Below are 25,979 nucleotides of genomic sequence, written 5' to 3'. Positions count from 1 at the left end.
TCTCTACCTGGTCCCAACCTTTTAGACTTGGAAATCAAGCTAGTCTGATCCCTGTATGAATCCACTGCTATTATCAAGGCCAATACCAAATAGGACCTTTCTGGAGTCAGGTAGCCAGCCGGTTAATTGGAGCACATTTTGAAAGCTAACAAGAAGGGCTGGCTGTACCTGCATGCGCAAGGGAACCTAAGAGAGATAATTACTAGGTAGTTTCTTTCCATCAGGGCCTAAAATGTCCATATATTTGTAACAGTCACTCAACAATTACAGAGTTGTTACTGTGGCATTAGCCCATACCCTGCCTCCTCCTGATGTGCATTAGAAGCTGTGCTTCAATCTTTCCTCCAGGCTGTGACTGTCCGCACTGTTGGGCTGTGGCACCTTTCCTCAGATAACCATTTTGGTTCACCAAAGTCAACAGGCTAGTTCTTCAGCTGCAGCTGAGAAGGGGCAGGAGATGCAATGGTAGCTCCAAGTCCCAGTCCTGCAGCAGGTCCTCACCTAATTTAGAGCAGCTTGGGGGCTGCTCTAAATTCTGCTTAGCTGCCCACACCCCCAAGGGGCTATTCTAAAAGCCAAGAACTGCCAGAGCACAGCAGCACTATTCCTACACCCCCTTTTTCCAGGTTAACCCCCTACACAGTGGTCTCAGAGGGGATGGTGTGGGGTCACTACAGTGACTCTATGCCATTTGGTGAACCCCCTTACTTAGGGGGAATCCTGGGTGGACTGTTAAGCCAGCTTTACAGCCCCTTTGCACAGCCAAAGCACACAGAGAGGTCAAGAATCTGGTCCAACAGCCTCATGGGAGATCATCCAGCACGTATGTTTTGTATCAGAATAGTCAATAAAATCAAGCAGATTGTTACAATCCTGGGCACTGATGACTGGCAAGCAACAGCAAGTTGGACTTTCTAAAACAAGGAACACTGGACTGTCTCAGATGAGAACCTGCCTTATTTAAATAATTAAAATAATAGTTTTGTTTTGAACACTATCATGAGTCAGACACTCCCGTTACAGAGAAGAGTCTCGAGTTATGGATGTGCAGGCTAGAGACTTTTAGAAAGACCTCTCTAGCCACTGGTTGCATTTACTTTCTCACTAGTGTGGTTCATGCACCTCTTTTTAACCAACATGACTATAACCATCCCCCCGAACTCTGAAGCAGCTCTAGGGCAACTAGCCTCTGAACCATCACAGGATCCCAAGATGTCAGAATGTGTAAATCTCTGCAAGTATCTGAAGCTGGAGGAGCGGTTGTGGGTGCTCACATGCTATGACTAATGGCAGTGAAGAGACGAAAAAATGCCTTTATCAAGGAGCCCATAGCAAGCTCATAATTACTGGAAGTTATGAAAACATTACACTCCAGCTAGCACAAACTATAGGCTACTTTTTGGACGGCACGTCTTCACTAATCCAAACCGAAAGGGACCCCATCGTATTCAAAGCAGCCCTTTAAGAATCAAAGTGGCTCTGAAACCTTACCAGAGTTAAAACTGCCTTGGCAGGCAGGGCTGGCTACTGGGTTGCTGAGTTGTCACTGGTTCCCTCTTCATCTGGAACCTGGGGGAAATTTCCCTCCCCAACCACAGCACTGGGCTGGCATTTTGAAAGCTGTCTTGTCATCACAGTAATGACCTCAAGATCCTGGTTTGATCCAACTGGCCAGGATTCAGTGCAGACTGAAGAATCCAGCCTGGAAATTGTAGCTCTTCATGTCAAGCCGGACTTTTCTTAATGACAGCTGAGTTTTAGAGAGAGAGAGAGAGAGAATTGGACTATGTCTTCCAGTGCCTTTCCACAATTCCCCCTGAAGGACGGACAAGCTCTCCTGGCCACAAGAATTCTGGTGCATCTCAGCACAAAGAAGCATGGGCTACGCCCGCACACATGCTGTGAGGATGCTTGCCTCCGGGTTAGGCTAACCCAGGTGCTCAGACCTGATGCCAATCATGGTGTAGTAACACCATGACCTAAAAGGGCCCCTCTCCCCCACCCCGCTATTTTTTCCTCTCTGAGACTACTCCAGAACACCTGCCTCAGGTTTTGCTTGCATAGACAGGGAGTTACAGGTTGTTAGCAGGAGTGCAGAGGTAGGCAAACATCTGCAAACTCCTCCTAGAACATGTTTTGCCCAGAAAAAGATAACAGTGTTACACGAGCTCAGAGTGCATCACACCACCAGCGAACCACCCCAATTCCTAATTACATGGCATTTGCTAACAAAGGGCATGTTATCACTGAAGGGATAACTTGGGTGATTGGCACCCAGGTCTGAGCACCCAAGTTAGCCTAGCCTGGGTGCAAGCTGATGCACTGCAAAGTCCTGCCCACATCACTCTGTCCTCACTGTCACTGCGCTCCTCTGTGGATGTTGCTCAGATTTCTGGGGGGTACATCCCACAGTCTTTGTGCAGCAGTAAGCGGATTCTTTCCCAGTGAGTTGTGGGAGACCTTGTCTGTTTATCTGGGCACAAGGGCGGGAGGGGGCTTGTGGAAAGGCATTGGAAAACAGTCAGCACCCAAGTGATTTACGTGTATCCTCACTGCAAAGTGGGCGGGTTATCCACCCAAGTTAAAGAGGCACCTGGACTCCAGCCCACATCCCTAAGATACAACAGCTAGCTCGGGATGAAAGTACCACTAACCTTGGGTAAAAGAGGTATGTGTGTAGGTGGGAAGGAGGTGAAAAGCAACACCCAGGTAAGAACCTGAGTTCACTCTGCAGTGAAGACACACTTTAAAAACCTAATTCAGCACTCACGGAGGCCAGACGGGCTCAAGTCAGTGGAAGTTTCACCTGAATTAAAGATGCAGGATTGGGCCCAGACATCAGTAAAAAAAGGTTTTCACCAACATGTTGTGTAGAAAGTTCTGATGTGTTCAGTGGTACATTTGTACAGGATTACGGTTGTCTTTTAGTTCACAGAGCTTCTCATGTAAACAACAAGGGAAAACAGTAAAACACCAACAGTCCTCACATAAAGTCCAGATATGAATGATTCCTTGAGGTCTAGACCAAACTCTTAGAAATGCAAGTGAGGAGCCCAGTGGCAGAGCATGGAACAGAACTGATATAATGTGCTACATTCCCTTACGCACATGCTAACGACACCACAGAGATTAGTATCACATGCTGAACAGACTCCTGAACATGCTTGTTTGCTCAGCTGAACCAAATATGCTTTGAAACATGTCTGCTTAAAAGGAGTTTAGAACACCTTGCACTGCCAAATGCTGCATTCCTCATTCAGTGAGTTTATGGGCCAGCAACGAAGCAATGCATGCATGTTGAAGAACTACGGGCTCTCCTCAACAGGGAAGAATGATACACTGCTCCCACCGTGAACCACAGCCATCCACAGAGTCTTTGTCTCTGCAATTCTGAGACCCTTGAGTTATGAAACCTCACCTCAGATGACACCAAACAAGGACAGTGATCATCTCAACAAGAACAGAACAGTTGGCTGTGCATTAGGAAAGGTTAAGATAAGACTTGTTGGTAGCAAAAAATTTTGTTTGACAAAAAATCAGTCGGATTCAATGCAAAATTTCTACAGTTGTGGCACCAGCAGGTTTAAACTTCAGCAGCTCTTATGGCCTGCAAAGATGTGCCAACATTTTTCACATTCATTCTTTTAGGGCACTTTGAAGAAAGAAGTGCAAATGACACATACGAGGATCAAACAGGATGAAAATCAGCCAGGTACCAGTGCGTGCACTGAGAGTACAGATTCTGTGAAAAACAGACATGGGGAACCCTCCAAAAAAACCCAAAACAGGTTAACAGTGAAATACACAAAAGCTGCCCAAACAAAAGTTCCTCACTGGAATGTTCCCTTAATGCTTTTAGCAGATGCCCTATATAAACCAAACCTGAAGCCATACGTTTTCAGCCAAGAATTAATTCAGGTTCTGGCGAAATGTAGCAATCCTGCTAATCCTATTAGAACAGTGTAACCAGATTGTGAGAAATGTACAAGGCCGGCTACATAAATCTGCCCTAACACGGTTCTATGACAGGATTGTGATTACAATAAATCTCAAACCTAAACATTGTTATACACTTGGCGTTGTTGACGGTACTAGCTTTAAGTGGCGTGGATTGCCTTGCCAGCCTCTCACTGGTTTCAAATTGCATTGTCAATTTGGGAAAGCTGCTCCCAAATACTTGTCTGTTTACAATTGACCTTTGTACACTTAGCAAAGATAGCGCTAAGCCTCAAGTAAAGGGAGGAGGAGTTCTGAAAGTTCTAATTGGGATATTGTCTAACACAGGCTTAGATCAGCTGACATGCTCCTCATCCAATTCCATGCTCCATTCTCATTTCCCCAGTGGATAAACTGAGTCAGAAAGCTACCTGATGCCTCACTGTTTATATTCCTAGTTTTACGTAGTCTGCAAGTCAGCTGCGAACTTATGCTTGCACCATTTTGTCTGCCAATGGAGAAGCTATTCTTTTGAAAGTGGCACCAAAGTTACCTAGAAGTGATCAGTGCCATTCAGCTCAGAGCACCCCAACTGTTTTCCTACCAAGCACATCACGTCTGAGTATAGAAGCCCAGGAAAGAAGGCAGATGTGACACACACAGACACACTCACAGGCAGTACAGCATGGTACAGTGTTTAAAATCCCATTTTAAACCATCTCAAGGTCAGGGCGGTGATGCCATGGGAGTCTGGATCCCAGGCTCATTCCCTGAGACAGCAGGAGTTGGGAGCACAGTCAAATCTCGGAGAAGAAAGGCCCATACGCCGCTCTAGTGATGCCCTCTGGTGCTCACAAGGAGTGCCATGGGGAGGCTCCAGAAAGATCAGCATCTTGCAGGAGGGAAGGTGACTGTACTGTGAGGTCCTCACGGCAGACAGGAGCCCCTCCCCCCCCCCCCACAGAAACACTTGCCACAAGCGGCCTGACAGGTGGTACCTCAAGCTGAGCCCTGCATCCGGCGGCCCAGGACCAGCAACACCTGCATCTACTGCAGATCAGGGCATGGGACGGTGTGCACTTGGCTATGGATCAGGAGGAACTAGACTTCCAGCAGCATGCAGGCAATACCGAGTCTAGATCACCTTCACCGCACACAAACAGCACCACCTCCCAGCTCTCTGAGGGCTGGGTGGAGATCTGCCCCCCAGAGGGACAGCACCTGGCTGAGGCTGCATGCTGGAAAGGTGGAGGTGATGCCGAGAGGGGAGAGGAAAGCGCTGTAAAGCACTCGCCGTATATATAACGCCACCCTCTACTGAAGGTGTCTGCCCTGAGGTTGTTAGGGTAGTCAGTATGCAGCCTTGATGTCCACTGCTGCTGGACACCCAACCAGCAAGGCCCTCAAACACTGCTGTTATTCCCCACCTATGAGTGGCTAGGAAACTGCTGCTCTGTGGGTCGGATTCAGTCGCAGCCACAGTGAGCCACACAATCATGATTTCCAGGATGGATTACTGCAATTCTCTGCACCTAGGTAGGAGACCACTGATCTTAAAAAGCCCTCCATTTGGTTCAGGACACATCATCCACTGCCCAGCACTGCAGGCTGCCAAAAGCATTTTGCCTCTATGCTCTGCTCCTATCACATGCTCCCTTTAATTAACAGGTCACATTTGAAGTTCCAGCCTTCACCTTCAGCACCCTCTGTTGAATAGGCCTAAATTATGCCAGGGACTGTGTCACCTTGTACCATCATCATCTCCCCCCCCACACACACACACACCAGCCAGTGGCTCTGTGCATTCCCTGATTACTATCAATCCCAAGGCGAGGCTTGTAAATGGAGCAGACACAGCTTTCCCACTGACTGGCCCATCAGCCTGGAACTCATGGCCAGAAGAGATCAGAATGACCCAAATGTCAGTGCCTGCAGAGCAACATGCCTGAGCCATGTTGTCTCAGACTGAACATTCCCATAGTGTCTCCGCTGACAAAACCCCCACAGCGGAGACCAGCCCTGATGACAGAGAAGAAAGGGAAAATCGTATCTTGATCTGTTCATACAGTCCTGTTGGGAGTTGGTCAGGGGGCACAGTGATGGGTGCTCTGTGGGAATGTAAGGGATAGAGAGAGAGACAGAAGCAATCGTTGTCTCACATGTTCTGAAGATTGTGTTTCTACTATGCAAGTGTTTGGTGTGCCAAGTTAATTATTAATTTTAATCAGGAAATACAGTTCATCAAAAACTAGTTTCTCAACTGAACAAGTACAAATGTCTGGCAGCTTTAGATGTGAACAATTCAAATTTACACAAAAGCAAAATGTGCAGAGTTGGTCATTTTGAAGGCTTTCCACAGAATCCAAGCTCTCATTTAAAACAAACGAAGCGTCTAGCCCTTCTGAATGCAGAGACTGCAAATCAGTGACTGCATTCCTCTTACACTGAGGCAGAGGTGCAAACTATTAAATTTAGTTAATAATGTCTTAATTGAAGTCTAAGCATGACAACATAAATTCAAACACTTAACCATTTCCCTTCTGAGACACCCAGATAATGCCCTGTCTTCTGTGTCTAGACATATAGGCTACGGGCTTATCTACACACCAACTGGAACCAAAATAACTGAATCTGTGTCACAGACCTGCACTGAAATAACTACAGGTGTAAATTAAACCAATTCAGTTTCTTCAGTTCCAGTCCGTGTGCAGAGAAGTCCTACTTCCTGATGTTCCAATTGGATCAAGGAGGAATTGTTAAAATACACGCACCTTGAAGCCACACCCGAGGTGCAGAACACTACAACATCCCATTCCAAATAGTGTCCTGTTTAATCTGTTCTCAAGTCTCCATAGTGAAGGGGCCTTTATCAGCAGCCTTGGTAGATTATTGCACTAGCCAATTTCTCTTAATGTCAAGATCATTCCCTTAACATCCAACCTAAACTATTCCTTCCTTAGCTTCAGGCCATGCATGTCTCCTTGACCTATCCTTTTCTGAGATCCTTTGTTTGAATTGCTATCTCCAAAGGTAATTTTGCATTGTGGTCTTGTACAGTGGGAACTGACACAAGAGTTGAACATGCCACCTTGGAAATTAAAGGCAAACGATTTATTAATAAAATATCCCTTTGGAGTCAGTGGATAAAAAGCCTTTTCTTCTGGCTTGGTATTGTAGATTTTGGATGGATCCAAAACAAAAAAAACTGAAGCCTAATACTTAGACATCTCAAAGTTTAACGGTCTGGATCCAAATAATTTCTCAACCCAACGTAGGCCCTTATTCTGCAATGACTGAAGTTTGCATCCTTACAGGCGATTGCACCAAGAGACACCCCTAGCCGCACAAAGGGGGAACTTTTAAACAAATGAGGTTAGAAATGGCATGAAGGGTTAAGGCAGAAAAATAAATGAGACAGACCAAGTGTGGTGACTGTTTCAGTCTTTTCACACTCCCAGAAGTTATACAGCGCTCAGAAAAAGCAAAAAGGATAAAAAAAAAAGACACAGAACACCACCACAGGGCTATAAGCACTATACAGAGTATGTTCAAGCCAAAAGTATCGTTTCGAAGCAGGAAAGGCAGCCCAAGTTAGTAAAGAACAGACGCCTTTGGCAAATACAGTATGACAGAGCCATAAAAATAATGATGAAGAGGAAGTAGGAAGAACAACCACAGCCAAAGAGCAAAACCTCTTGGAGAGTGAAGGCTAAATGATTTCTTTGCACCCCAAAGGATGGCAAGGAAATAAATAGCTTCCCTAGGTTTTCTCTTTGCAGTTCACGAAGATGATGCAATGTCAGAGATAGAGGTCTCAAAGGAGAACAACTCCCGACATTCAGTTACAATCCCTAGGCACTGGCTTGGTAAGGGTTCATCTGAGACTTCTGTTAATACTGAAGAGCATAGGACCCAGCTACTAGAAATGTATAATTCATATCAGGAGTCCTCTCATCCCCGATTCTAGGCTCAATCTGCCCACTCCAAAAAGAATGTATCAGGAAGGGAGGGTATTGAAACGCTGGTGTTAACTGGATAGGAGCTGAAAGAGGCTGGGGAAGGGAACTATGTGGGGGAAACAGGAGGAAGCAGCCAATCCTACACATAGACCACTGGGGAGAAGGGAGATGATGTGGTGAGGGGAAGGCTGGAGAATTAGGGGAGGGAAGCTGAATTGGAGCTGCTGGGCTCTTAGCAGAAGCCCCATCAACAAGCCAGCCAGCACTGCAACATCAAAGGGTTTCTGTGCTTCCAGAGTGCCACAATAACAGTGCAGAAAAACGCAGGACTAAACAGAGCTCCCTCTGGCACAAGAGACTAACACCATACCTGTCCTTCAGAAAGGTGCTAAGGGTGACCCAGGGAGTTATAATTACAGGGTAATATGAAGAGCAATAAAAATGATACAGAGCAGCGAGGGGGGGTTATAAAACTCAGACTGCACAGGAGCGTAATACAATATGAACAAACTAGCAAGGCTTCTGTGTGGGGAAATCATGTCTCTCTGACTTGCCTGAATTCCATTAAAGTAATAAAAATCACCTACAAAGAAGACAAGTGGGGGTGGGTCCTTGTTTGCTTTTCTGTCATGTATAAAAATGCGGTGGTAGTGGGGTGTGTATGTGTTTTTCGTTCTCTTTCTTTCTTTCTCCCCTGGAAGACTATATGGATAACTGCAGCACTAATAGGATCATAATACCTGGGTCCTCATTCAAGTGGCACATGATTAGAGGAGGAGTGATTTCTAGTCAGCCTGTTAAAACCAAGATCTGTAATTAACACACAATTAACACAGCTGCCTGAACAAACAGTCATAACAAAGCTCTTGTGCTAAAGATTTACAAAAAGAAAAGGAGTACTTGTGGCACCTTAGAGACTAACAAATTTTATATATGTATAGAGTGGAAATATTTTAAATGTGTTAGTCTCTAAGGTGCCACAAGTACTCCTTTTCTTTTTGCGCATACAGACTAACACGGCTGCTACTCTGAAACCTAAAGATTTACAGTATCACTAAAGCCCAAGGGTCCAAAAATCAACAGGCCCCTCCAAAAATACATATTATATATATCAAGAGACTGGCTTAAAAACATGAAGTTTGGTTTTTTAAAATAATACATTTGGACTTTTTTTTTTTTGCCTTCTGGCATCTGAGCCTTCAGGGCACATTCTTGTTACATTTTCAAGCTTTTCTCTGCAACCACCAGGCTAGAAATACACTGTGTTTGTCTAAGGGAGGGGTCAGCAACCTGCAGCATGCCGATTTTTAGTGGCACTCTGCTGCCAGCCAGGATCCCGGCTGCCAGCCCCACTAAGCCTGCTGCCGGCCTGGATGGATGGAATCCTGGGCCAGCAGCGGGCTGAGCAGGGTGGGACCCTGGCTGGCAGGGGCCGGCGGACGGAACTTCAGACTAGCAGTGGGTTGAGCGGCTCAGCCCGCTGCCGATCTGGGGTTCCATCTGCCATCCGTGCTGCCTGTCTGGGGTTCTGTCCACTGGCCCCTGCCAGCCGGGGTTCCGGCCACCAGCACTGCTCAGTCCGCTACCAGTCTGGGGTTCCGTCGTGGGGCCCCTGTAAATGTAAAATTTATTACAGGCACGCGAAACCTTAAATTAATGAAGACTTGGCACACTACTTCTCAAAGGTTCCTGACCTCTGGTCTAAGAATAACTGAGCTTCTCATGGAATCACTTGATTCTAGCAGCTGAGGCTTGAACATTGTGAGATTCATGATGAAATCATGAGACCTAGCAATACTGGATTTCACACCTCTACCCAGAGAGAGCGCCTCCAAAAAAACCCTTCCACAAAATAGGAAAGATTGTGTGTTTATGATATTTTTGAGAAGAAACACACACAAAACAAGCAAAAACATACTTTCTTTGAGAGTGGATATACTACTTTGTTCACCATAAAGCAGCAAAGAAAGGGCACAGACTGATTTTCCCCCATTGCAGGTCACCTTGACCAGTGCAGTGCATACAGGAGAGACAAAGGATGCAATCAGACAGGCAAAGCCCACATCTCTGGGGACATAGGCAAAGTCCTATCGTGAATTAAAAATTGCTCAGAGATTAGAATAAATGGCCAGTTCTCAGCAAAGAAGGGGTTAATAGTGTGGTGCCTATGGGGTATGCATCATGCGATTTAGAGCCTCATTGTGCCCAGCCCTGAACGGGGGGAGGTGGGGAGAGAAGTTGCCAGGAGCCTCACCTCTATGCTCCAAGCAGGGACGGGACGTGAGTTTTTCACCCACATTGGTACCAGGCTCCCCGATATGTCCAGGGAGGGGACAGGATGAGTCCCACACAGGGACCCTGGGGAGAGAAAGGAAGGTGTATCGCACTGCGCCTGCCCAGCCACTCCCTCCCGTCTACCATGGCCCTAGTTGAGGGCTGCGTCTCCCAGATCTGTGTTCACAGGCTCTCCAGTAGAGAGCCCCTGTATTCAAATATTTGTCCTTATTAGACATCCTCAGAGTTGGTCGCTCCACATCAAACACCGTTTCCTCTTACCTGGGAGAAATTCAGCCCATTCAGAGGATGGCATTGTTCCTCCACTTTCTCCACGGCCCCGGTCTGCTTCCTCAAACGCTCAGCTTCCTGGGCCAGGTAGAGATCCAGGACAGGGACGCCACGCGACTTAATGTCCACCTCGGTCAGAGAATTCACCATCAGCATCACCCACACGGGTCTCTTCCGCTCCCAGTTCCCAGCGATGGCGTTGAAGAGATAGTCAGCATAGAGCCCTTTGCCCCGCTGGTCCGGAGTCATCCACGAAGGCATCATGAGCTTGACGTACTCCAAGTGGCGCTTGAGCCGGCGGTAGATGTCCCGGGGGAGCACGTCCTGGAGGTTCTCGCCCTGCGGCAGCAGCTGGCAGCTGGTGAGTGCGGAGATGGTGTAGGGGTCTGTGAGGTCCAGTTCAAAGTAAACAATGTGGCTGTGCTGGAAGGCCTTCTTGGAGTTCTCAGGGATGAAATCCCAGACCCGGGTGTACGGGACATGGATAGTGCCAAAAAAGTAAGATGGAGGGTCTCTCTTTATAGTCCACAGGAAGGAGTTAAGCTGGCTTTGCTGAAGGGAAGAGAAACACAGCCGAGTAAACGAACAATGGCCTGCAGGCTGGAGGGGAGGGAGGGGCATGGGGAGAAAAAAAATCACACAGACGGGGAGAGGAGAGAAATACCCATGGCAAGTGACATAGGCTATAAATAGTTACATTGTTTTAATATGATCTGCCTCACGCCGGCAAGTCTGCACCCCAAATACAATGGGCCACACGATGTTGCTGGCCAGTAGAGTTACTCTCAGTGCCCACAGGAACGGTCTCTCCTTTTAAAGGAAGGCAGTGTTGTCTAGTGGAAGAACGTGGGGCGGAGACTTAGGAGACCTGAGTTCTATTCCTGGCTCTGGCCAGCTGCCAGAGAGAGTCACTTCACCTCTCCATGCCTCGGTTTCCCTGTCTGTTAAATGAGAATAATGAGACAGACCTCCTTTGCGAAGTGCCTTGAGACCTACTGATGATCAGAGGTGGGCGCTATTAACCAAGGTGAACCTGCCACGCTTTTGGGACCGTAGTTGCTTTTTCAGCTTGTGAGATTCCTTTGGTAGTAAAGTCCCTCCTGCCTTACTTGGGCTTTTCTTTTTTTTTTAAGCACTAAAACCCCATTTTCATTATTTTTTTAAAAATAAAACCAGTGGCTCTGGCCTCTCCATCTCACAGAAGAACCCAAGTTACAGACACTTCAGCCCTGCCCTTGACGACAACACTGCCTGCAGATATCAGCCAGGGAGCGGAATCTAAGTTAGCCAACCTCCCCCAGCCGGAGTGGGTCAAATGCAGCCACTGCTTTGGTGAAGTCGATTTACTGCCACTATCTCCACCCTTCAACCTCTCCACCAGGAAAAGCCCACGTTTTTAGCATCCATGGGTGATTTCTGAGGCCCTCCAGGAGAAAGGAAACATGCCTGGAGACAGAAAACTTTAATCCAGGAAACAGCCTGGACACAGCTTTTTGTGATGCAAATCTGTTTGGTGAGGGAATGCCCTTGCCAAGCTTCACATCCTTGCATGTAACATGAAAAATAACAGGCAGGTGGATAAGGAACATACTCAGATAATAATTTGGAAACACAGGCTGCACAGGTGGCTGATGCCCATCCCTGACCCCTCGGCATAATCTATCTCAGCACAGCTTTGGGAGAAAATGCAATTACTTTAGAAGACAAAAAAGGAAGCTAGAATGCTGCTTGAGAGCCAGACTTGGCCCACAGTTCCAAGAAACGTTTTTTGAAATAGAGAAAAAACTTTTACATTTATTTTTAAAAAAACATATTGTTTTCAAATGCCTTCAAATTCTTAACTGCACAGCTTAGTTACTTTAGTAGCAACAAGCCTTAGAACTAGATCTAAAAAGATCCTGCCCTGTGGTGGCTTAGATTTCTGTCTGGTTCTCAGATGTCACTGTGTATGTTTTAATAGAGAATTATTTAAAAAGTGTTCCCCTAGAACTGACCATAACATCTCAAAGAATCCTAGAAGGTAATGTTGTATCAAGCCTTTGAGTGGTCTGTGGCATGACAGTAAATATATATGGGGTCACCATGTCTTCAATGCTTCACTTGAAGGAGCTACACCAGTTCACGCCAGCTGATGAGCGGGTCCAGGTAATCTACAATCAGAGTACACAATGGGGTCGGTGCTGCTGTAAGAGGCAATCTGCTCCTGATTGTCTGCCCACAAGCATGGAAGCACAAAACATCTGGAATTTCCACCCCATCCCTGCCCGGCAGGAAGATCTGGTTATCGAATGTCTGGCTCCAACAGGGGCATCCAGACACTCAATTCAAACACACGGTCAGCTTTTAGCCAAAAAGATTGCCCTAGAGCTGGGGTTAGATTTACGTGTGCGTGGATGTTGAGCTTAGATGCCTTGCTCTGGCTGGTAAATGCAGAACAGGCTCCTTAGAAGACTTATTGGAAACACATTGCCTATGCATTTCCAGTGGAAACCTAGGGCCAGAAGGGTTAATGTGAAAGATAATTCCACAGTGGCTCATCCCAGACAATGGTTTCTGAGAATATTCTCTATCAAACACAGCACTCCTCAGCTGAAAACTCCAACAAGTCTACTTTACTGTCACCCAGAGGCTAGGTCTCCAAATCAAGTGAGGACTGCAGCGTTCTGAGGCAAAGTTCCATGCATGCCGAAGAAGCGAAAGGTACATCCCACAGCTGGCATGGGACATTGGAATATGTTACGGACAGACATGCTACAAAAAACACTCTATCGCTGAATTAGCTTTTCTGGCATGTTGGGATTCCTCTGATTTCTCTGTCCTCAACTCCCTCATCCTGCAGGAAGCTAAACAGGAGCAAAGGGGTCCAGCTGGCCTGAAGGAAGAGGCTAGAAAAATATAACAGACCATGAGATGCTAGATGAAGAAAAAAGAGGAAGGACAGGGCGGGGACATGAAAAGAATGTGAGGAAATGACTATGGAAAAAGAAAGTGGAAAGGAGCATGAATGAGGAAAAAGCAAGCAGAGAAAGTAGAGGGAGGAGGATGGAGAGGGTGGTTTAATAGAGATGGGAGAGGTTTGACATAGGGAAGGGACAGAAATATGTAAAGTAATAACTAACAGAAGATTGAAAATAGACATGGAGCAAAACCCAATTCAGCACTTGCCCTGACTTTAGCAGGCACATGTTCACATCCCCTTCCTGAATAGGGACGCTTTTCTGAATCCATGTGCTTAAGGTAAAATTACTTTAATGGAACTTAAGCACAGGCTTTAAATTAAGCACATGGGTTAGTGCTTTGCTGAATCAGGATAGTTTGATGAATCAAGACCTAAGTGAGATAAGTGCCATGAATAGAAAGGGGAGGTGAAAGAAGATTGGGCTGAGGAAGATAAACAGAATGCTAACCACAATTAAAAACAGAGAAAACAAAACAGACAAAGGAAAGAGAACGACTAGCAAAGCTGGAGGAAAAGCTGCGCCAGGAGACAGAAAGGAACTAAGAACACTAGTAAGGGAGGCCATTTTAAAATGAATCTGTGGGAAGTTTGATGACTCAAGCACTGGATTCTCCTTTACACTAAGTCCCCTCTAATGTAATTTACACCTGCTGTAAGGTCTCTCTGTGTTTCCAGAGCAGGCTTTAGTGCGAGGAGAATCTAGCCCCAAATGTTTAAACATCAGGAGAGAGAGAACTGTGTAGAAGTAAACCTGGAAGACCAGCAAGGAGATTTTCAAAAGCACCAATGATAGGCACCTAACTGCTATCGGTGCCTTAGAAAAATCTCCCCAATCCCCCAGTGGTTACAGGAGACCTTCCTGGGCAAGGGAATGTGGTTCTGTATCAGGGGCAGTTTGGTTTGGAGTAAGTGTTGACTGGGTGTTTGCTGCAGTGCTGATGCTTCATTTCCCAGTGCTTTGACAGTCATTCTGATTTATTTTATTTTTGACTTGATGAGAATCCATTCATCCAGGATGTGAAATCCTTACAAATGGGCTACTCACCTGTAGTAAGGAAGGAGGCTTTCCCTAGGCAAAGCACCATCAACTTCTGCACAGCCTTAACCTTCACTAAGAATAGGATGCTCAGGGTGTGATTTGCCAAAGTGTTCAATGTTGATTTAACTCTTCTCCTGCTGAAGTCTATGAGAGTTTTTACCATTGATTTCAGAGGTAGGGTGGGATTTACCAAAGCATGCACCATAGGCCTACATTTCGAAGCCAAGGTTTTTTTTTTTTTATGGGTGCCTACATTTAGACATAAATACATGGCCTGATTTTCCAAGCACAGAACACCCAGTGGCTCCCATGAAAATCAAGGTGATTTTCAAGTTGACGAGGTCTCTTTAAAGAGTGTAAGATCCTTTTATTCACCAGCATTTTAACTGTATGGGTGACTAAACCAGTTATTAGTTAATAGGGAAAATGTGAGGGAGACTTAATGTGGCAAGAAAACAAATGGAGACAAATGGAAGCCACAGAGGAGTGACAAGTGGTGTCACTTACTAGCTGCAAGCGAACGAAAAGAGAAGGAGAGCAGCCATAGCTATGGAGGGGGTTGAAAGGGTATCCTTTGCTTTAAACAGGTCTGATCTTGTATGTGACAGGCAATGCACGGGAGGAGCCAAAGCTAAAAGGGATCGTAGGGAAAGAGTTGCCTCTGGCTAGCTTAAAATTTCATTGGCTCAACTAATTTAACCAAACAAAAGCTGCTGGAAGGCTAAAGTCAACATGCAGAGAGCAGAGCTTTATCTGGCTGGAACATAAAGGGTGACAATTGAGGTTCATCCAGGAGCATAACAAATTCACCAGAACAGTAATTGCCATAATACTCACATACTCTGGGAAGTTCAGCGGCCTTTAGAAAGCAATCAGACAGATACCGAAAGTAGTTTATTATTAATTATTATTATTATTATTATCAAAGAATTATTTTGCAGTAGCATCTACAGGCCAAACAGATCAGGGCCCCACCATGCTAGGCTCTGTACAGACATAGAGGGAATGACAGTCCCTGCCCCAAAGAATTTGCAATCTATAAGTATAGTGTACTGTGTTGGAGAAACCAGCCTGTTATGCACTCAGCAATGGCTCTCACCCAGTCTCACATGAGATCTCTGTGCCTAAAGAGTACTTGGATGTTACTACAGACATTTCTGTGCACTAAACAGCAGCAAGAGTTATTACTAATGAGGGCAGGCTGGGCCTCTTCGCTTCTCTCTGAAAACTATTATGGGATCGTTAATTCCCACAAGAACAGGTATTAGATATGGGCAGAATGGGCCTCCATTTACCATCTCTTTGGAGGGAAGGCACATCTGGCAGGAAAGCACACCCTTAGTACTGCATGGCACAGTCCGCTCTGGACAGGAGCCCAACACCTGAACATAATCAATCCTGCTGGCCAACGCAGAGCTTTAGAAGTTGCTGCACAAAGTTGCATCTTCTGCCAGAAGGCGGTGCCGGCATTCAAAGCATTTGACACCCCCACTCTCCTAGGAGAGCAGGTGTTATTACTTACGCCCATTTCCCCAGCAGCCTCCCCCTTTCCAGCCACAGAAGTTATTGAGGAGAGGTTGGGCAGCTCACCAAAGGGGCTGCCTCTGGAGATCCCTTTGTTTCTTCCACCCACTCTCTCCTCCCCCAAGCCCCCCCACAAAATCTACAGCTTTGTTATAAGCCTCTGGTTAGTAAGTGTCTAGTAAGTTCCTTAATTGTGCCAGAGCTCTACTCAGCACAGATTGAGAGAACGAGGTGGCAGTGATGTGAGAGGAAGGAGGGACTAGCAGTTAAAGCACTAGCCTGAGATGGGGGGAGACCTGAGTTCAGTTCCCTGCTTTGCCACAGGCTTCTTGTGCGACCTTGGGCACATCACTTAATCTTCCATGCACCTCAGCTCCCCATCTGTACAATGGGGATAACAGCCCTGCCCTGCCTCCAGAGATGCCAAGAGAGTAAATACATTACAGAGTGTGAGGTGCTTAGATATTAGGATACTGAAAGCCACCCAAGTACCTGAAATGGCAGTTGTGGGTGAGACTTTCAAATGCATTCTGCATTGGCCTAATTTTACTGCCCTAGGCTTGGAGGAGAAAACAGCCAGGCTGAATGCCTTTGAAAACTGCACCCTGTGCGTATCACGCACTGATCTTAACTTGCCCTTGTGCAGCTCTTCTATTGTTAGATATTTTTTCCATGTAGCTTAGAGATAAAAGCAAGCAAACATCTTCCTCCCCTCCCCCCAAAAGGGGAGCAATTCGACAAAGTGCTAAGTGGCTGTGAGATAACACAGGAACAGTGGTGACGCTTGCTCACTCTCCCCCCGCTATGCGACAGTTGGCAGCCTCTCTCTCTCACCTCATTTCAAGAACATTTACTAGATAAAGCCACTGGTCTGATTCCACTCTACACTAAGGTCATTTTACACTGCTCCAGCAGCAGAAAGGGGCCTTAAAGTGAGCATTACACTTTACTGCCCTTTGACACTGCCAGAGAGATGCAAAGGGGGCCACGTAACTCCACTAATTTCAATGACTTATTCCTGATTTACACCAGTGTAAGAGGAAAATCAGACTCACAGGATCCAGAGAGGGATCACACCACACTCAATTTTAGGCACCAGTCACTTTATTATGTATATTGATGCCTAGATGCCAGATGGAGGAGAGCAAGGATGGTCCAGTGGTCAGGACACAAGCCTAGGATTTGGGAGACCTAGATTAAATCCCCTGCTCCACTGCAGGCTGCCTCAGTTCCCATCAGTAAAATGGGCATAGTAGCACTACCCTGTCTCAGAGGGTTATTGTGCAGATAATACTTTAAAGACTGTAAAGTGCTCAGATACGACAGTAATGAGGGCAAGATAAAGACCATAGCTAGATAGGTCCCAGCAGAGATCAGAACCCTACTGTCATAGGCATAGCACAAACATATCGTAAGAAACATATGTCCTTACCTCAAAGAGCTTGAAAAGAGTTTGAGGGAAACGGGGAGGCAATGTGACTTGCCTAAGGCCAAATCACATTCACTAGCATGATTAGGAACAGAATGCTGTGCCAAGCTATCTCCCCAGGTTAGCTGATCCAGTTACCTTTAGATAATTTTACAATTCTGCATGCACCTTGACTTCCTTTTATTTGTTTTAGCAGAGCAGAGGTGCCAAATGCTCTTGCTAAAGGGTGTTTCCAATAGATTTTTCATGGATTTATTTTTGAGACATCATGAAATAGACCAACCCCCAGATTCCAGCTATTTTAAACCGACAGCGAAAGGCTTTGCTGCAATTGCCAGCTTGTTTTTCCAGGAGGACACAAACAGCATTTACAGGACCGTAACAGGACATAACATTCAGTCCCCAAATATACACCTCCTACTTCATTTGTCAGTTGACATATATCGTTTCATGTGCTGACAAAGACCTGTTGGTAGATCAGAGCTACAACCTGCCAAACAGGAAGGTTTTTATGACATCCGCGCAAAGTATTTTATTGTAACACAACTATCAGGGATACTGTTATTTTCCTCCCCAACAGTTATTTCAAAACCATTGAAACCTTGTATTGGTTGCTGTAAAACACTACAGAGATACAGAAAATAAATAATGCAGCTAAGCAACGGGAAAAAACAAAGATCTCCAGTGGAATTACACTGGGTATCCGGTTACCAGAAAGCCAGTGACAAACGAGCGAGAACCTAGAAAATCAAAAAGGAAAGGACTCTTTACTGGCAGTGTGGTGCAGTGGGTACAGAACTGAACCGAGGATCAAGAGTGCTGAGATCTAGTCCTAGCTCTGTTTGTGACTTGCTTTGTGACCTTTGGCAAGCCGCATCACCTCTGTTCTTCCCTCCCACTCTGGGGCTGTCTTTGCATATTTAGACTATACATTCTTCAGGGCAGGGAATGTCACTATGTGAACGTACAGTGGCTCCAGTCTCATTTAGGGCCTCTATCACTTAATAATTCAGAGCCAGAAATAGAACCCAAGTCATCTGCGTCCCAGTCCAATGGCCAATCTGTTGCACCACATGGCCTCTTTAAATTTACTACCATATTCTCATGCTTTTTTTTTTTTTTTTTAAAGTACTGTAATACAAAACTGGGAATACATCCCTCAAGCAACCCCAAAATCTTACTCTGTGTGTGCCTTTTGCACTCCTTCTAACCCCTTTGTCTGCTGCTTATCTCTTTCAGTGTCCCATCTTGTCAGGTTCCACTTAGGTTGTAGCTATTCAAAGCAGGGACTGTGGCCCTGATCCCCAAAGGTATTTAATGACTTTTGAGGATTGGGGCCTATGTCTTTGCACAGTGAGTGAAGTGCCCCATGCACCTATCTGCAAATGTTAAATACATTATTAATAATATTCTCTTCATTTCCCCTCCTTTAAATTACTGGCATACTTAATATCCTAAATCTAGTTTAATGGAGTTTGCCTGGTGAAAAGGACTGCATTGCATACAACATTAAAATAATCCAAATTCAGTACCTTTTTCACCAGAGGAAAAATAAAAATCAGTTTTCAAACTAAAAGCCAGAATTTACAGCAGACAGATGAGATATCATAAAGGGATAAACTGTGTATGCTCTTTTGAAGCAAATATAATGGGAAAAAGTTAGCCGTTTAGATTAATTGGCCAATTTATCATGAACAATGCTCCCTACACTTGTAAATAGTTACAACTGCTAATCCCTGGGTGCTGGCATTAAACACATAAATGAGCATCAACATTTAGCAAAATACACTAACAGATCAAAAGAGTTCGTTCATGAATGGGGAAAACCCTAAATGTTCACAAAAGACACTCTTGCAAATTAATTCTTTTAAAAGCTTTTTCCCCCCAGGAAAACATAGAATGGTTTCTACTGTGCCAAAAATTCAAGATTTGGGGAGAATTATTGGCTGCAGTTTTAGCTATAACATGGAGCTTTGACAAGAAAGGTCTCTGAAGAATTATTGTTTGCTACTTCCTTAAAATAGCAACTTATCTCTTTCAGACACTGAATACACACACTTGCATCAGGATGGAAGGTTTGGGAGTCACAGAGGAGGGCAGGTGTAAAAGCAATTTAGGGAGGCAAGAAAAAGCACATCCCATAATTTGAGGAACTGGTATTTTAAAAAAAACTTTATCCACTTCAGGCACAATGGGGAATGTTGTTTAAAAAGAGAAGTGTTCATGTGGCATTTCAAGAGTGTGATTCCTTTTTTACACAACATCCCCGTGAAAATAGCTGGATACTCCTATTTATATGACCTGAAAATAAAATCCATCATTGAATAGTGTCATTTCTCCCACTGTCCTAATGACCTGAGGAAGCAGACTGCCAATATGTTAGTCTCTAAGGTGCCACAAGTACTCCTTTTCTTACTGCTAATATGGAAAACTACAGGCAGTCTCACATTTTAATGGCATAGTAATCAGGAGATAATGAGACTTCGTTAACACATTTCACCTCAGGTTTTCTTGACAAAGGGTAAAGTCTTGTTGCGTCAACTGCTGGTGAAAACATGTTGGTGTTTTCAACTGGAGGCTTGCGGTTTTCCATAAATACAATTTTTTCTGCCAAAGTTTACAGATGCCCCAAAACTTTTTTGTTTTTTAAAGTCCTTGCTACAAATTCACACAAGCCCATTCCTTCTATGCCCCATGCTCTGAAGGGAGCTGAGCCCGGCCTGGCACCTGCTCTCCAGACATGACCCAGTTTTATGAGGGTGCTGCTACTGATTACACTGAAATCTGGTTTACCTCCTGGCTCCAGTAATAAATTGACTGGCCAGCTGGCAAACCGCCTACTACCTTGGCGGGGGTTGAGCGCCATCTGCTCGGCCCGCTCTGGCATCTCCAATAAGCTGCCTGTAGCGTGACACACAGTTGAGTCTGAGGTGCTCCAAAGCCCCGATTCCTGATTGATTCCGATTGGGAAAGCCCCAGACTCTACTGCTGCCTGGTGTATGGACAGTTTATTAGGAGGCAGCAGGACCCAGGATGAGACAGGTGGGCTACAGATAGGCGTCCCTGCAGCGAGTGCATGGGAGACAAGCTCACAAGTGGATAGAGCAATAAAAAAAAAAAAAAAAAAAAAAAAAGATATCCCTGGCCTTCTCCCAGCTACCAAACCTTCACACAGCTCCCTGATGACAAGGGTCTCCAACCTGACCCCACTGGCCAGCTGCTAAATCCTCCCACAGAATCCCCAAATCATTGTAAAACCAAAAGGTATATTGTGCACAGAGATGAGCCAATTGTGGATTTGTCACCTCCCTAAGTATAGGAACCCTGCACTTCAATGGAGCCTAGCTCCTTTCAAGTCTGGTCTACACTATGAAATTTGCTGTGTCTGAACATGGTTGGCTGCAATCATGTTAGTTAACCCAGGACTAAACATTAGAAGTGAGCGTAGATGGGGCAAACCATGTGAGCATCTTCTCAGGTACATGAGAACAGGTCAGATTGCCTTTAAGCCATGCACTGAATCCAACACACTGCAGCACTTCTTAATGAACTAGAGAAAGAATGGCTAAGGTTTCTGAAAGTGACCAGTGATTATGGATGCCTTGATTTTTTGGAGGCCGAACTTGAGATACACTCCGAAAATCAGATGCTTTTAAAGGCGAGTACTCGGCACTTTCTAAAAGTCAGGCCCCTTTGAAGTGTTTCCAATTGGGCACCCAAAAACTGAGGCTTCCAAAATCACTAGTCACTTCTGAAAATCTTGGCCTTATACTTTTGTTCATCGTGTTTCATCCTCATCCTCGCTTGCTGCTTAATCATGCTCAACATGGGTCAGCTAATATCATTGCAAACAATCATGTTCAGACAGTCAAATTCAATCGTGTAGAGACGGCCTCAAACAGGTCAGTAATAACAAAAGTTTATGCCGCTATCTTGCTAATTAGTATGGTTGTCAACTGTCCAGGTTGGGGCTTGAGCAATAAGCCAAAAATCTATCCTCATAAAAAATAAAAAAATAACAGAAACGCAACCAGGTAGCAAGTCTGGCAAACAGTGTGCCAAAGTAACCAACTGCCTTGGCAGAAGTGACGAGTCTTGGAGAAAGCCAGCAGGAAGCCATGACACTGAGAGGTTCTTTACTAAAGGTAAAACAAATTATGAAAGGAGATTCAGATTCAGGTGGTGCTTGGAGCATAGGCATAGTTTGACTTGTATATTGGGGGGGGGCGGGAGCTCCAGTTAAGCCAACAGGGCTGTGCATGGGGGACGGGGGGAGGAAATTCCATGCCTGCCCAAGACTTGCAGTTGGGGGGGTCAATGCCCCCCTGACCCTCCCCAAAACTACACGCACAGCTTGGAGCTAACCTGCGTTGTAGGACACTAATAACTCCAGACACTAAGAAGAGTTCTGTGAAGCTTGAAAGCTTGTCTCCCTCACCAACAGAAGCTGGTCCAATAAAAGATATTACCTCCTACACCTCGTCTCTCTAATACCCTGGGACCAGCACAGCTACATCAACTCTGCAAACAACTAGTAACTCCCACCTATTTCACGGGAGTTACTTGCCTCTGAAGCAGGAGAACAGTCCCATTTCTCCCAAGTCTGCGCTCACCCTTTTCTTGTGCCTGACTCCTATGCGCCAACAAGCACTGTGGATGTGAAGTTTCGGATTTATGCATGCCCATTCCTAGGGGCACATCCCTGATTTGCACACACAACTGGCATTGCACATGTGGGGCAAATACCCTTGCAGAAAGCTGGGCCACTCTGTGGGTTGGAACAAGTCACTTTAATCTCTCATTCTCCCCATCCTTAAAATGGGCATAATATTCCATAGCTACCTCGCCAGGGTATGGATTCATTAGTTAATGTTTGTACAAGTCTTTGACCATGTAACACGTTATATAAAAGTGCCAAGCTGTACTATTAGTTTGTCTCCAGGCAACCATCCTAGCAAGGCTTAACTATACCATACCAGGCAGGCACCAATTGAGGTCATCCTTAATTAATTAAACTAAAAAGTGTATTATGTCCATTACCATCAATTCCCTCTTTGCACATGATGCTCACAGTAGGCATTTAATCCTTCTGTGCTCTGATTTCACCTTCTTCTATATTCCGAGCTGCTCCAGCAAGAACTCTTTCTGAGCACTAAGAAAAAACTGCTGGTGGCTACTTTATGAGAAACTGGTTTTAGTTGCACATTTCTTGCAGCAGTTCTTATTAAAAGAGAGCACCACAGCAAGATTTCCATGAGGAAATAATACATTATGGGAACCTTAATAAAACATGAAGAAAAGGAGTACTTGTGGCACCTTAAAGACTAACAAATTTATTAGAGCATAAGCTTTCGTGAGCTACAGCTCACTTCATCGGATGCATCCGATGAAGAGAGCTGTAGCTCACGAAAGCTTATGCTCTAATAAATTTGTTAGTCTCTAAGGTGCCACAAGTACTCCTTTTCTTTTTGCGAATACAGACTAACACGGCTGCTACTATGAAACCTTAATAAAACATGGTATGCCATGCCTCAGAGGACTGGAAACAGACAAACGAGCACAAAAAAACCAAGTCGTCTGTAAATTTTCCATACTGTCAAAGAATCTCTGGAAAACTGAATCACATGGTCATTTAAAAAAACCAGTCAGATAGTCTCAAGCAAAAATTGTGAGGAGCAATGTTTTACTCTTCGTTTGGATCTATTTTCTGTTACCATTTTCAAGTTAAAAGGTCCCAGAGGTCATCTACAGAGCAGGCTTAGGACAGTTTTCAACATGTTTACACTTCCCTCTGCTAGTGAAACCATTCACCTGCCTTTTGCAGCCTTTCATTCTAACTTTAAAAGTCTGTCACAGAGTCTGTGGACCTAGCTAGCTGAATTTGCAGGATGTCACAAAAAGAGCTGAAGTGCAGGTTGAAGGAGACGTTTTAATTCAAATCATCTTGTGCAGAGAGAGCAAACAGTGGTGGCGTTACCAGGATCAGGAGCTAGAACAAACAGGGTCGTGTTTGGAGAACACTTCTTCTGATCATGGCAGGATGCAAGTGGGGGGGGCGGTTAAAACTGGAGTGATTTGCTAAAGGAATCAGAGCTGCAGAAAGTAAACACGGCGAGGTCCCACACAAACAGCAGGCTGGCGCTCCTCACCCCTCCTTATCTCCCCTAGCTGGATCTCATTACGGACACTGGAAATCCCATCACTTCACTATTTACACCTCATCTTTTACGAGCCAGCCATCAGTGCCTGGCTCCTTTCTCCCTCCCCTGTCTCTGGAGAGATGTTCTCCCCTGCTCCAGCGTGTCTCCGAGCAAAAGCACTGAGCTGTACGAGGCTGGGGGAACCCCGTAGATCCCCGAAGGCAGGGAAAGCCGGGGCGGGGGGAGAGCCAGGATTTCCCTTCTCCCTGCGCGGGGCGCGGGCAAAGCCCCAAACTTCATCCCACAAACCAGCCAGGAAGGAAGGCAAGCGGGACAGGCGGCTGCCTCCCGGGTCTCCCACAAGGGGAGACGTCCCTCGCCGGGCTGCTACCAGGGGAGCAAGGCGGGTCCCCGCAAGTTAAATCTCCCACCCCCGGGCAGCCAGGCGCTCCCGGCCGGGCAGGGGAAAGTCCCCCGCAGCAGAGACTTTCCCCCGGACCCGAGCCGGGTCGGGCACTTACTTTCCGGTGGAGCTCGCAGCTGGCGGCGGGGTCCCCGCTGGCGGGGCTCGGGCTCCGGCGTGCTCGGGCCAGCAGGAGGAGGCAGCTTTGCACCAGGCAAGCCCAGGCGAGCTGCACCATCGTCGCTCCGAGCCCGGGGACTGGCGAGCCGCGAGCGTTGGCCGGAGGGGAGCGGAGTCACCCCAACACCAGGCCTCCCAGCCCCTGCCCCCTCCCCTTAAAGGGTCCCCGGGCCGCGCGGGAGGGGGGGCTCGCCATGCCGGGACGGGGGGGGGGGAAGCGGGGCTCTGCAGCGGCAGCAGCGGGGAGCCCTCCCGAGGGGACCGGCCGCTCCTCTCCTCCCCTGCAGGAGGCTGGGCTCAGCTCTGTAGTTCCTGCGGCAGCCCCTGGATGGAGGCACGAAGTCACCCGCTCCGTGCGATTGGCCGCAGGAGGTGCCTAACCCTAAACTCTCCCCCCCCCAGCCCTACCCAGGGGGGAGGACACGTCTTCCCGGGGCGCGGGCTGCTCCCCGTCCCCTGCCCGGGAGCCTTCTGAGCAGCCTGGTTCCCCTGCAGCCCGCTCCCCGGAGTCTGCCCCCATGCCGGGCAGGGCAGAGAGGGGACTGGGCTGTGGGGTCTAATCACCCCCTCGCTCTCCTCTGGCCTTTTCTCCTTCAGGACCCAGGGACTTTCGGTTAGGGAGCGAGGCCAGGCACTTCTTCGACGTTGGAGGAGTCAGGCTCAGGCAACGGTAATAATAAGGAAAGGGGAAAGTAAATTCGTGGATTTTAATGCAAGCCCGAGACAATTTCTGCAGCAAGCCCAGCACTTCTGTGTGAGCTACAGCTTCTCAGTAGGTCTTTTAGTTCTAGGACAAGTAAATCAAACTGAAATGCGAGGACGGGAAATGACAAGGGAATATGTGGGGGAATAAAAACATATGGAAGTGAAAGCAGCGACAAGTTGGTTTGGATTTGATTTAAATTGACACATGCTGCTGGAGAACTTAAGTCTGGATCCTGCAAAATCTAACGCCTGTGCTTAATTTTATGCACCATGAGCAATTTTCATGGACTTCATCTGTCCATGGAGAACTGGAATCTAAACACTAAAATAAATTACATCTGACCTGAGATACAGGTGAGAGTTAGAAGAGTTATAAATTAAAAGTGCAATTCATGTGCAAAGAACATTCTGAGTTATTCAAACCAAAACCAAGTGCAAATACAGAACACATATTAGAAGGGTTTAACTCTCCCTGTCTTATGCAGCACTGGACAGGGGTTAGGAAAACTGGATGCAATAAAAGACCGACTCTTTTTGAAAAATTGACAGTAATCTTGCAGAGGATGGGAGTGACACCTCTCCAAAGCTGGGTGTGTTGGCTGCATTAGGTGGGCAAGAGAGAGACACTAAATGCATAAACGTCCTTGTGGTGTATTATTCATATGCAGTATAAATTCAAAGAATTAGGATATAAATAAACTTAATGGTGGGACTTGAAATGTTGGCAGCTCAGCAGGGAGGAAAAAGGGCCCAAACCACACTTTTAATCTGACAACAGCAAGGAAATTACAAATTAAAGCTGCTCTTAACCCATGCAGTTGAGCTCTGGTAGAGGAGCACAGATGGATGCCAAACAGTGCTATCCCATAATCGTGCTTTTCATTTCTTTAGTGCCTTCTTATCTACAGGAGCTCAAAGCACTAGATGCTAACACTAGGCAGTGTGTAGGTTAGAACCCCGAGAGGAACACCTATGGAATTTTGTGGGATTGCAGGCAGCTAATTTTTGTTCCCCAACAGCACCCAGCTGCTGTGGTTGCGAGCAGGCAACTTCAAACCACATCCATCCCTTTGCATTTCTGAGGCCCACAGATACCCATGATGCAAAATGTTCTTCCCCTCCTGGAAAGTATACCTTTAT

The 25,979-nt window shown here is 46.2% G+C and overlaps 1 protein-coding gene across 1 annotated transcript in view; it reads right to left on the bottom strand.

The window, feature by feature from the left end:
- TRABD2A (TraB domain containing 2A) overlaps positions 1–24,756 on the bottom strand; it is a 108,165-nt gene extending 83,409 nt beyond the window's left edge. Inside the window, exons 1-2 of the mRNA XM_038402835.2 lie at positions 24,073–24,756; positions 10,452–11,012 (exon numbers count right to left, since the gene is read on the bottom strand). Of these exons, the coding sequence (XP_038258763.1) occupies positions 10,452–11,012; positions 24,073–24,192 (681 nt within the window). The 5' untranslated portion in view covers positions 24,193–24,756. The remainder of the gene's footprint in view (positions 1–10,451; positions 11,013–24,072) is intronic.
- Positions 24,757–25,979: the final 1,223 nt, after the last annotated feature.

The sequence above is a fragment of the Dermochelys coriacea genome, chromosome 5 (assembly GCF_009764565.3).
Source record: "Dermochelys coriacea isolate rDerCor1 chromosome 5, rDerCor1.pri.v4, whole genome shotgun sequence".
NCBI lineage: Eukaryota > Metazoa > Chordata > Testudines > Dermochelyidae > Dermochelys > Dermochelys coriacea.
Note: the sequence above shows the minus strand (reverse complement) of the source record. Positions and strands in the feature narration are given on the sequence as shown.